The sequence below is a fragment of the Thrips palmi genome, unplaced genomic scaffold (genome assembly GCF_012932325.1).
Source record: "Thrips palmi isolate BJ-2018 unplaced genomic scaffold, TpBJ-2018v1 HiC_scaffold_10, whole genome shotgun sequence".
NCBI classification, from domain to species: Eukaryota; Metazoa; Arthropoda; class Insecta; order Thysanoptera; family Thripidae; genus Thrips; species Thrips palmi.
In genome coordinates, this window is record NW_023144621.1 from 168,344 (window position 1) to 181,002 (window position 12,659).

General features: G+C 44.3%; 2 protein-coding genes across 2 annotated transcripts in view; both read right to left on the bottom strand.

The window, feature by feature from the left end:
- LOC117646678 overlaps positions 1–12,659 on the bottom strand; it is a 586,045-nt gene that overhangs the window by 122,187 nt on the left and 451,199 nt on the right. The window lies entirely within an intron of this gene.
- On the bottom strand, positions 288–2,924 carry LOC117654187 (protein FAM200B-like). Its single transcript, XM_034400417.1, has 3 exons — positions 1,149–2,924; positions 773–1,063; positions 288–693 (listed from the first exon to the last, which is right to left on the bottom strand). Exons 1-3 carry the CDS (start codon positions 2,622–2,624, stop codon positions 289–291), a joined length of 2,172 nt encoding a protein of 723 aa, XP_034256308.1. The 5' UTR covers positions 2,625–2,924; the 3' UTR covers position 288.

The window sequence follows — 12,659 nt, forward strand, 5'->3', positions numbered from 1 at the left end:
ACAGAAATCAGTAATATAAGCTGAAAGACAAGTTTTTTTTTTAATTGTAAGTTGGCACCAGGACAGCTGCCGCGTTGCCGCGCGCGCATCCTAATACAATTTTAAAAATTAACAGTCAAAGGTTTTAATGCATACTTCTTACTTTATTAACTTAAGATAGTATCACATGACTTAGCAAAGTAGAAAATAGAATCACATGACTTAGAAAAGTAGAAAATAAAATGGCATCATAGATAGAAAGCATAGGAAACACAAGTCTCAAAGATAAATTAAAAATGGCACATTAATTCACTCGCGATTGTACATGTCCTTATTGTGCTTGCTCAGGTGCTTTGGGGTCACTTCAAACGATACACAGTCAATTCCTTTCGATCGAAAAGATGAACGAGCAACACAAATTGAGTTCAGGCATTCAGCTCCCATCCTGTTTCTCTTCTTAGTCTTGACATCCGTCACGATGGAGAAGCCTCTTTCCGCATCGGCGTTGGCGTGTGGGAGGACCATAACTAAGTTAGCTAGCTTCACCAAATTTCCGAACATCGGCTTGTCATCACCTGACTTCAAAGCGCGAATTTCGTCCCACGCATCCTCCATCGGCATGGCCTTGAGTTTCTCGTGCATGCGTTGAGGAATTGTGTGCGGGACTTTGCGCCACTCCAGCACAGTTGCATTGACGTCCAGATTGAGCTTATCCTGAAAAGTAAACACATTGATTTATTAGTCAAGGGCCTTTAAGCTTTGTCTCCAATTCGTGTGACCGTGCAACATTTACCTTATAATGCATAATTAGACCATTTATGTCCTTTAAGGCTCCAGGTTCAGATCGAGGCTGTAGGAATACAGCAGGATCCAGGAAAGAAGCTTGCCTCAAAATTTCATCCTTCAGGGGTAATCGACACTGGATCTCCTTGGCCGCAGTGGTGTAGAAATGCAAGCATTTCTGCCTGAACGCCGTGATGTCGCGAGCGAGGGCTTGGCGTGTTTCAGGTGTATCTGGGTGTGGAGTAATCTTGCTGAGGGCCTCATTGCAGCCTAAACCCAGCTCCACTTCTTCCAGCGGCAACTGCAATAGAACAATGACATTAGCAAAAAAGGAAAAGTTGGGAGATTCCGCCCTCTCAATAAGCCGGAGCCGCGCTGGCGCTTACCAAGAAGTGAGGATGGGTGACATTGATATCACCAAGTTTGTCCATGCAGTCCTCCTTCATGAAATTGAGACACAAGGTTTTCATGAGGGCGTGCGACCTCTCATAAACCTTGTGAATGAGCGTGCTCTTGGACTGAAACATGGCGTTGAACTCATTCATGACATTCAACACATAGGAGAGGAATTCCATGTAAGCCCCCGTGAACGGGTTTTTGAGTTGAGCCAGGATTTCATGGGCATCTTTGTCCTTCCTGTCCGGATCTTCAAAGCACCTTAACTCAAAAAAGCCCTGAAGACTTCTCTGCTTTCTCAGAAGAAGGTACCTTTCCACACATGGTTGCAACACAAGCCAGCGAGTCGCCGCCGGTTTCAACATTTTCTTCAATTCCTCTTCGTATTCTTCTTGAAATTGCCTCAACTCAGCGCTCCGTTTCGGACTACCGCCTAGGTAGGTTGACAGCATTCGCAGGTGTTGCTCCACGTGAGAAGGTAGTTTTGAGCAGGCAATACTTGACACCTTGGCGGCGGAATGGCACGTGCAGGGCATAAGTATGGCCCAAGGGCACCTTTCCTTGAGCCGAGACCAGAACGAGTTGTGCCGTCCCACCATAACAGCGGCGCCGTCACAGCTCAGTCCGATGCAGTTGTCATGAGGAATCCTATGCTTTTCAAGAACCTTGTCATAGGCGTTCCATAGGGCCTCTGCCGAGCAATTAGTAGAGTCGAGTCTGGCCAACTCGAGAATGGTAACTCTTGGCTTGTCCTTCCCTGGAGCTCGGGGGCTCAAGAATTTCACCACTATGATCAGGTTTTTTTCAGCTCCCTGGTCAGTGCTCTCGTCCACCATAGTTGAGAAGTAAGTATTCCTCAAATCTTCAGCCAGCTCTTCGGTTTCCACCTTAGCAATCACATTTCTCACTATGGCGTTGCACTTGTCGGGCCCGAGTGTCATGTCCTGCACTATTTTCGAGTCTTTGAACACTTTTTTTTGCACGCCGACAAGCTGAGTAGAGGTGCGAAAAGCCACGTTGTTATCGGCAAAGAAAGCTGCCATCTGGATTTCAGCGACTTTCACCCTCTCGGAGTGTTTCGCAGCCTCACGTTGAGCTGTCTGGGCCTGGCTGAACATTTCAGTGAGGGATTTATTCGCCTTCAGTGACTCTGCTTTCTTCTTGTGTAGCTTCCCTTCGGCATGCTTTTGAAGTTCACTTTTCCCCGCTGCCAACTCAACATCGCAAGCGGAGCAAACGGCTTTGTGAGGTTTGCCGTGGACTTTCTTCAGCCATCCCATGAAAGTGGAGTCAGCAAGCCACTCATCCTTGAATATTTTGGGCTTGGATATGCTTTTCTTTCCTTTCTTGGGTGGAGTTGTCGTCAAAGCTTCATCCTGTTGCCTTTTCTCCGCAGACCGAGCGTTTTCCTCATCCTCAAAGTCGGGATTATCCTCGTTGTATGACTCTATTTCGTTTTCATCCATAACCTATAACCAAGGAGCCACTTGTCAGCCTACGTGTGCAGTTTTACCGTCAATATGCAAAAAACTTATGTTTAATAAAGAAACTAAGTTGAAGTTGAACGTACCGCAGCAATACCCCTCGATATGAGGCGAGGAGTAGCGACGAGAAGAAGTAAAACGGACACTTGGCAACGTTGCAGGAACACAGAACCACTGCCTTCTCGCACTGAGCCAGAGCCAGCCTGAGACGAACAGCTGAGCATCGCCCATGGCTGCCAACTGCCAGCAGTGCGCTACCGAACTCCATAAAATGCTTTCAAGGGTGGTAAAAACCATGTTTGTGTTGATTTTACTTTGTGAAACGATAAAGCAAAGGTTAAAGTACGGTTAAATCGCAGTTTTCTTACAAAAATAGCAACTTTCGCCGAAAAGGGGAAATTTTGGCTAAAAAGGGGAAATTTGGCAGTCCGGGTGGGGAGACTCCATCGGCCGATATCGTCACACTGTCGACGCGTCCTAATGGAATAGTCCTGTCAGAGCAGATCCAAGACAATCCCAACTGTCAGGGCAGATTTAGAACTACCTTAACTGCAGGGGTGCCTAAAAGTGTCCCTAAACTATCTGCACTGCAAATCAGTGAATCTCTCTATATCTTTGAAATACTATGTCGACGTATTTATAAAAGGACGAAACTTTGTAACAAGCCCTTCAGCGTGTAATTCTATGACGCATGTTGGCGTCGGCGTCACGGACTTTGAGAAAAGACCACTTTTCACGTGTTTTTTCACCACTTTTCACCAGTTAGGATAGTTTCGAATTTACACTTACAGTTAGGATTGTCTTGGATCTACTCTGGCAGCTAGGATTATTCTGTTAAGAGAAGTCGAGTTTTGTTTGATAGGTTCCTACAAATTATCGAGGGGGTAAACACTTCAAGAAATCGTGTACAGACTACTCGGTATTACGCTGTATTACGGGTGTATTACACGTGCATTACGGCCCTAAAATGCCAAAATTTGGCACATTTGACACAAAAATGGGTAATTATTCCGAATAGCGGCTCCACCTATATAGGGCGGAAGTTTGGTATCATTGGACAGGTATTGATGAGTACTATTCGAAACTGCAAGAAATATGTGGCGCTCTTGAAGGATATTGCTATAAATGTGTATTCAAGTACCCTACCCTAACCTCTAACGATGCAGCGATATCGTGAAATGCGCTCGAGCTGTCAACTTACCACGCATTAGGTAGAGGGGAAAATCTTAGGGGGATGTTAGATCTACCTCGCAGACCTACAATATACCCCCAAATATTTTCCCTTCTATTGATTCGAGTAAACTGGACGAGGCCGACGAGTTTACAGAAGCCGCTCCAAGATGGCGCCACCTGTCACCTCAGCAGACGGCCGTGTCAACTTTCCCGAATTAATAGAAGGGAAAATATTTGGGGGTAAATTGTGGGTCTGCAAGAAAGATCTAACATCCCCCTAAGATTTGCCCTTCTACCTAATGCGTGATAAGTTGACAGTACGAGCGCATTTCACGATATCGCTGCATTGTTCGAGGTTAGGGTGAGGTACTTGAATACACATTTATAGCAATATCCTTCTCGAGCGCCACATATTTCTTGCAGTTTCGAACAGTACTCGTCAATACCTGTCTAATGATACCAAACTTTGACCTTATATAGGTGGAGCCGCTACCCGAGAGAAAATTATAGGCTGCAGATTGGCTGCAGGCTGGCTTCCTCCGGGTGCCTGAGAGCGCTCGGATGGATCTCGGATGGCTGCAGACACTGGCTGTATTCGGACATACGTCAGCCAAAATCCAGCCATCCACAGCCGCTGCAGCCTCTCTGGCTGCACCTGCCAGCCATTGAAGTAATTATTTAGATCCTTGTTTTGTATGATTTCAGAGCTGCTTTGGTACACCCTGGATATTCCGGTGTCTTCAGAGCCTTGCCATGAGGGGAGTGCCGATGTCTTCTAGCGTCTCAGGCGGCTTAGCGACGGTTGGAGCACTGCAGCTAAGAAACGTTTGTTGTGTGCCTGCGGACAGCAAAGATCTGCCTGTGGACAGCAAAGACGTGCCTGCGGACAGCAAAGACCTGCCTGCGGCATAGGGTGTCGAGCGCTTCCGGTATTTCAAACTCCCCCCCCCCTTTTTTTATTTTTTTCGCGGATTTCCCGGGGTTTCTTCCCCTATATACTCTCCATAATCAACAAAACAAAAAAAACTAAAGAGAAAATTAAATATTACATATGCACAAAAACGCTTTTTGGCAAGGGATAAAAAGTCGATACGAGGCACAAATGTGTACCTACACCTTAAAAGCCTTTACCTGATGCTGATTTCGGGTTCGTTATAGCACCAGTGCACTCTAAATCAGGGTGGGCACTCAATCCTAAAATCTAAATTCTCGTTTTTTTTCCGGCCAGATAAAGGTAATTTATCGGGGGCTTTTAAAAGCGCTCAGAGCACTGTTCGTATCCATCTTTGAGTTTTCCACATTTAAGCGTTTAGGGTGCGCACTAGAACCCCGCACAAAATACCGGTCTGTCAACATATGTTGTGAAGAGCAGCTTGAAACTATGTGAGCAGATAAAGTAGGGGTCTCTAGCAACTGCAATCAGACATTTTGTGTGTGTTCAAGCTAGCTTTCATACTACAAATAATTGTGGAAGACCTCAGAACACGAGAACAAAAGGAACCATTATGACAACAGCAAGGGAAGTTTTGTAAACTGAAGTTAGTTTATTACAAATTAGACCGTGAAGGTAGCCCCACAATGGCCATGGGCGGACCCGGCTTCAGGGCTTCAGGGAGCACTTCTCTTTCGGAGAATGTATTTATTTCGACGAAAATTGTGACAACACGGTGAATTTGTAGCGAATTTATGGGATAGAGGCTAAACCAGACGTTACAGAGCCCTGATCCGACGGCTGACGCCTGAAGCCTGAAGCCCGTGTTCCGCGGCCATTGTGGGGCCACCTTGATTGTACTGTCTCAAGAGACTTTTATAATTTTGCTGGTCATCCTGGGAAATTCACGGCTTCTTCCCGGTTTTCCCCAGCATAATTTTTATCCCGGATTTATCTCAGTTTTCCGGGTCGGTGGCACCTTGTAATGTTATGTCCAGTTTTGTACGAGACATCGCAGTTTTTTGTGCAGATGAACTTTCTGTGCAATTTTCGTGCGAAAAACTGCGCGCATTTCCCCATTTTTGTTCGAAATGGCGGACAAATTTGTACGATAAGTTCATCTGCACTAAAAATTGAGACGTCTCTTAAAAAATTTGCACAAGAACATTCTGTGTGCACGGGTACTTTTCTCAGGCAGCTTGTTCGACTGATGATCCGTGAACTGTGCCAGATGTTGAAGGAAAAATTTGAATTGAAATTTGAAAATACATTTATGAGTCATTAATCAACCTGTTTATTTTTCCTTTACCTACCGTCATACATAAAAGCAAACGTGTTCAAAAATCGTCTCCAAGATTCAAAGCTACAAGAACATACACAGTAAAGTTAACATTAAGAAGACAACACGAGACATCCGCAGACAAGAACGCGCTAACAATCACAAATATATGAAAAGGGAGAGGCAGATGCCAGCTTCATATGGGTTTTACTCCTTGGAACAGTACTTAGATGACCAAAAGTCAAAATTGTTTTCTGATAAAACCAAGTTTTCACAATTTTTTGATTACATTTTAGCATGCCAGGTCGACTCAAACGAAAACTATTACAGACAAAAAGCAGGAAATGAAACTCTATTTCTTAGCATAAGACACACACATGGGTGCCAGCTGACGCAAAGCTTAATTATTAAAAATTGAATTTAAAGGCTAATGATAAAGCACCCCAAAACACCAAACCTTGAAAAAATTGAGGCGATCCAACTCAAATGGAACGTCCTTTTCAAAACAAAAAGAGCAGTAAGAATTCCATTGCATACAGTGGACTCGCGGTCAGATTCACAATTCTACTAACTTCCAAAAATTAGACAAATGCCACCGATTCAATGACGAATGAGTCCGAAACGAAGCGCTATCGACCGCCGAAGGGGTCTTCTCGAAGACTTCGTTTCGGGTCATCTTCCTCTCTGCCGAAGTGATAGCGACAGAGCTCCTTGTTCACTTCCAGAACAGCCTGCTTGTACTCGGCAATCTTCCGCCCAGTGTCCTGAAACAAGTGCGTACAGAATGCATTGGACAACACTCTGCAAACTGAAGTGTGTACATAGTACACTCTTATAAGAGCATGCTTCCAAGTACACTCTTACTTACAGCATACTTGCTAGGCACACGCTAAAATAGAGTGTACATTGCATGTACACGCTAAATAAGAGTGTACCTGGCAAGTACACTTAAACTGGCCCATGCTTTTAGATAGGACTAATCGAGTGTATTTTAGCGTGTACTTGCAAGGTGCACTTGGAAGTCACACTGAATTCAGGTGTAGTTCAACGTCTATGGCCACAAGAATGATTGCTTTTTGGACAGACAAATGTTTGAGTATGAAAAAGAGTTCCAAAGATCGGTGCTCGAAATTGACATCCATGTTCCGTCGTTTCGTTCACCCACAGTAGTAGTTTGATACAAGCCGTTCCCGTTCTGTTTCTTTCGATGGTAGCGAAACTTTTGTTCAGATTTTCGCGCACTGCAAAGTCCAAGTTTGCTTTCCACAAATTTCGCAAGCCTTTTGAATGCCAAAATTTGGCAAGCTTTGACCCGAAATGTTCAGAAGCTTGCCAAATTTTGGCATTCAAAACGGCCTGCCAATATCATGGCAAGCAAACTTCCCTCTCGCTTTGCAGTGAAATGGGGAAAACCGGGCAGCTTTTAATGTAAGATTAGTACGAGAAATTCGCCTGCACCACAAAACACTACAACGTACCCTGCGAAATAGTGCATAAAGATAACAGTTACAAAAATCAAAGGATGTTGAAGAAAAGGCTTTACGATGGATGGGTAACGGGAAACGAAGCTACTCTACATCGAGGGGTCCTATTCAAAAGATCTTATCTGGGCGTTCCCCCCAAGGCAATCTTATCTTAAACGCAGGTGAATTTCACATAGTTTGATCATTTGATACAGCTTCATATCAATATAATTTGTGAGTATGTTAACGTAAATCTAAAGATGGAAGATCAAAGAAACCAAAAGTGCACGTAGAAATATGTTTCGCTTACCGTCGTATTTATTCTGACTTATCAAAATGAGTGAAATTTGCCAGCGTTTAAGATAAGATTGTCTTGGGGGGAACGCCCAGATAAGATCTTTTGAATAGGACCCCTCGACATATCGAAGAGCGTATATGGTATGCTCTAACTGGAGCATGCCTGCAAGCACGCTCTAGCTAGCGCATGCCTGCTAAGCATGCACTTACTAGTGCATACATGCCAAGTACACGCTAACTGAGCATGCATCTAGTGCATAAGGGATAGGGAGTTGCCTGCATCAGGAAGCGTGTACATGGCATGTATGCACTAGCATGCTTGGCATGCACTAGCATGCTTGGCAGGCATGCGCATCGGCTGCATCCTGCAGCTTCGTGGATGCCATCGGCAGCACCCATATCGCTACTAGGCTTCACTCCTTAGTACATGAAGGTCCCCATGACGACCCTTGAGGGGGCCTGTTACGCCCTTTGAAGTTCTATGGATCCCTTAGTAGATTTTCTAGGGTCCCAACACCGTTCCAGATCCAAATCTGTTAAGTAATTTCATCTAGGACTTTCCGTTCCCGAGATATCAAAGATAACAAAAAAGTGTCCCGATTTTTACGAAACTTGCATGGCTTATGTATGTTAACGTATTCAACTCAAATATCAGCATACCACGCACCCATTCTATTTTTTTCTATTCTTTATAACCCTTTAATCAAGGAGTGCGCCTGAATACCGCCAGCATCCACCATGCTGCATCCGTAGCCTACAGCCATTGCAGCCTATATGGCTGTATAGTCCTGCCGTAGCCCGGCTGCATCCGGCAGCCAGCACGCTGCGACGCGCAGCCTACAGCCATTGCAGCCTACATGGCTGTAACGTCTACGCGGCAGGGCTGGCGCCAGCAGCCAACACGCTGCGACGCGCAGCCTACAGCCACTGCAGCTAAGTTGGCTGTGCGTGGCAGCGTTTATAGGCTGCTTCGGGCAGCCAAAAGGCTTCTGTGCGCAGCTTCTGAAGCGTTCCACAGCCAAAGCGCTCCGTGAAACAGCCAGACCAGCCACTGCAGCGTGCATGGCTGCAAGTCCAGGACATCGCTATGGCTGCGACATGGCTGCAACGCAGCCACGGCAGCCATGCATACAGCCAAAAAACGGTCCATACAGCCATGCGTCAGCCAAGCGTCAGCCTATCTGCAGCCTTCTATTTTTACTCGGGTATTCGGAATAATTACCCAAAAATGGTATTACGATCACATGTATAACGCGTAAAACACGGTTTTTGTGTACAGGGTATTACGCGAGTGATTACCCCCACGCAAATTATATTGTATGTGTACACTCTGAAAACCTTGCAATATATTTAAGCCTAAGTAAAGAACCTTCACTACCAAGTATTTTGAGTATACATAAGCTTGTGAGGAACATAGATCGTAATTGACGAACTATTACTTCGCCTAACAAAGTAAAGCAGTTCCTACAACGTATGCTCAAAATACTTCGGAAGATTTTAAGCGTGTAAACACCCCGGCTCGTACTTTACGTGATGAGTGATCAGATAGGGGCAAACGAAAGCTGAACGGACGTCTCTCAAGTAGTAGGGGTAACAGAGCAAAAACACGTTGCAAATTGGGTTACAAGCAAGCCACTTTGCACACGTCTTCTATTGACCCAAATGGTCGATTTGGCCCGAAGCACACGTCAAAATTTCCCTTAGGACTCAAATGCGGGGGCGTTAAAGGTTAAAAGTGTTCAAAATTTTCGAAGTTTCAATTTTGACAGTTAAAATCGTGCGACGAGTCGTTTCCGCATAATTCGAGGTCGGGGAATTCATTGGCGATGTCAGGACAACGATGAGGTGACCGGAAGTACCGGAAATGGCCGCCATTTTGGATAATGGCTGCCAAATTCTTCGGATTTCGAACGGCTCCGCAACCAGTCGAGTTGGGTATCGTTCCGACAGTTTCAGGGGTCTCTGAAGGCCACTGTGATGTCAAATTGAGAGTATTTAGCAGAGAAATACAGATAAACAGTTCCTCAGCTGTGAAAAATAAACCTGAACGATGCAGTGCTTTCCAGGATAAAGTGAAGGAAACGCAGTTTCTCTGCTTTGATAAATTTAACATGTTTGATGCGCTGAAATGACGTCTGTTTAAATGTAAATATACTCGCATTTTAGGTCCAAAATTAATTTGTAACTGTCAGATCTCGATCTCAAAATCTTGAAAGTATGTGAGGAAATCAAGGTTGAAAACTACGTCAAGAAGAACCCAATACGAAAAGTGAGTGAAAGACAATGACCCTGCAAGTTCTATTGCGTGCTTGGCACAATTCTGTGCACAGTAAATTCAAATGGCAGAATCCGTAACGGTTCGGCCCAGAAACCGCCAGTAAATGATTCTGAATTTGGTAGTCACAGAAACTGGCATGGGCTAACATAAACTGACAAAGGCTCCACAGAAACTGGGATGGGCTCACAGAAACTGCTAAGGGGTTGCGGTCTCGCTGGCCAACCTAACCTCACTGTGTCTCTGGATGCTTTTGTTGTTTTGGACATTATTCACATATTTTGATGAGTGTGCATACTTTTTCTTGCTTTGACAAGTCTATAAATTAATATTTTCCTTACGCGGTACATCTACACTCTTTATTTCCAATAATATAACATCTCAAAGTCGCGAGGTGGAGGGAATCGCAATTGACGATTACGGTGCAGTCTTGTCCGGATTCCGTGGCGAGTGCACGGATTCCGTCGCCTGTGTGCAGAATGGGTTTGCCGTCGGCGGTTTTGGTGCAAAACCGCCCCGGATCTATTTACCTGTCGGTTTCTGCAATTTGGGGCTCTCAGACCACTACAGATTCTGCCATTTCAATTTACTGTGTGATGATGATCTTCGAAGATCTTCGTTTCATGGGCACTCTACAAATCAAAGAGTGTACATGGTACGCTCTAACTGGAGCATGCCTGCAAGCACGCTCTAACTAGCGCATGCCTGCCAGGCATGCACTAACTAGTGCATACATGCCATGTACACGCTAACTGAAGCATACATTTACTGCATAAGGGGTAGGGAGTTTTCTGCATCAGGAAGCGTGTACATGGCATGTATGCTCTAGTTAGTGCATGCTTGGCAGGCATGCGCTAGCTAGAGCGTGCTTGCAGGCATGCTCCAGTTAGAGCATACTATGTACACTCTTTGATTTGTAGAGCATGAAGCAAAAATTTGGTTTGCTTCAAAAAGAACCTTCACTTTTTTTTTTGAAAATACCAAACGAGATACCAAACGAGATACCAAACGTTATGAATATACAAAGCACGTACGGTGCAATGCTCTGAGATATCGCACCATACCTGCAATGCCTCAGTCATATTGCACCTGACGTGCAATGCGTCCTGAAAATGCCCTATGCCAATGCATGGGAATGGGGAGGCATTGCACTTGCATTGCACTTATGTGCAATGCTTTTGCATTGTACGCTATACCGTAAACCGGGGTAACTTGAGACAGCAAGGGTAACTTGAGACACTTCTGCTTTTCCACATTTTTGGAGCTGCCACCTGGCTCGGCACATTCGGAGGTCAAAACTGCCCTAGCACGTTTTTTCATACTTGTTCGGAAAGACGACTAAGCGTTTGAACGGCGGGTTAGGACCTAGCTGGTCAGTTCTATAACGATTTTTCCATTTTAGTAAATTTTGACAATTTTAGAGAAGTGTTACAAGTCTCCCATGGTACTCGAAACACGTCTTGTTAAGACCCAAATGACTGTAGTATCTTTCAACCCTATTATTTCAACATTCTAAATGTAGCATTGGTTTTGAGGAAAACCCATCATTCATCGGATAATACTGACTTTTATAGAAAATGGTAACTGTGCGGGGTAACTTGAGACACCAAATTTCATTGAATTTGACAGAAGTTGAGTGGCGTAACTTGATACTGGCACCTCCGTGTACTACAGGGTGGTTAAAAGTAACGGACCTCTCCCGTCTAAGATCAAAACAAAGCCGCATATGATCGGGAATCACTTTTTTAGACACTGTAGAGGGTCCCAAGTTGATATGCAGCTTAAAGTTGGGGTGTTTTCTCAACTACGCACGGACCAGATGAGACATAATAACCCCTGAAGTCTCAAAAGATGGGGAATTTAATTACCTTTCCAACGAGCTAAATGTCATTTAAATCGGACAACTTCTAGCCTAATTTTTTGAATAAAAACAACTGTAAACATAGTTAATGGATTTTGAGTAAATTTTAAAAATTGACTTAGACTATATACCTTTGCAGGAATGGACTTGTGTACGTAGACATAAAGAAAAATGTCGTAACAGGTGTCAGGGTTGGATATGAAATGAGAGAATCGCTGTACTTAGTTGACAGAATTGGATGTGAAATGGGAGGATCGTTGCGCCTCTGAAGTGCCGTTATCCCTCAAATTACCAAATGTAACTTGGATGAAAAAATCTTAATACAAGGATCAAAAATCTTCTAATATATTCCACAAGTAGTAGTTTTCTTTGAAAATAAGTTAAATGTCTCAGAAAATCAGTATGGACTGGCAAAAACCCCACTTCCGTAAAAAAGCAAAGTAAAAACTAGGTCTGTCTCAAGTTACCCCAAATGACGGGGTAACTTGAGACAACTTTAGAGGCCTATTACTCTCATTTTAGGTGAACCCCCAAAAATTCATGGGGTCCAAACCGAATGTGATCATGTGAAATTAAACATAGTTGGGATTCGGGTTAGTGAGAGAAGTGTTGTGGACACACGGTCAAAAAAACGTGAAATATTGTCTCAAGTTACCCCAGTTTACGGTACTCGTGGCGTTCGCGTTCTCAGTGTTAAATCTGAAACCAGATAGCCTCCCTCGAATAGGCATCATAACG

Excerpts from the sequence above, each read along its gene's own strand:
- LOC117654187 (XM_034400417.1), bottom strand. The coding sequence starts at position 2,624 with ATGGATGAAAACGAAATAGAGTCATACAACGAGGATAATCCCGACTTT. Across the intron at positions 1,064-1,148 it reads TCACCCATCCTCACTTCTTG|TTGCCGCTGGAAGAAGTGGA; the intron begins GTAAGCGCCAGC and ends GTTCTATTGCAG. Across the intron at positions 694-772 it reads GTCTAATTATGCATTATAAG|GATAAGCTCAATCTGGACGT; the intron begins GTAAATGTTGCA and ends TTTACTTTTCAG.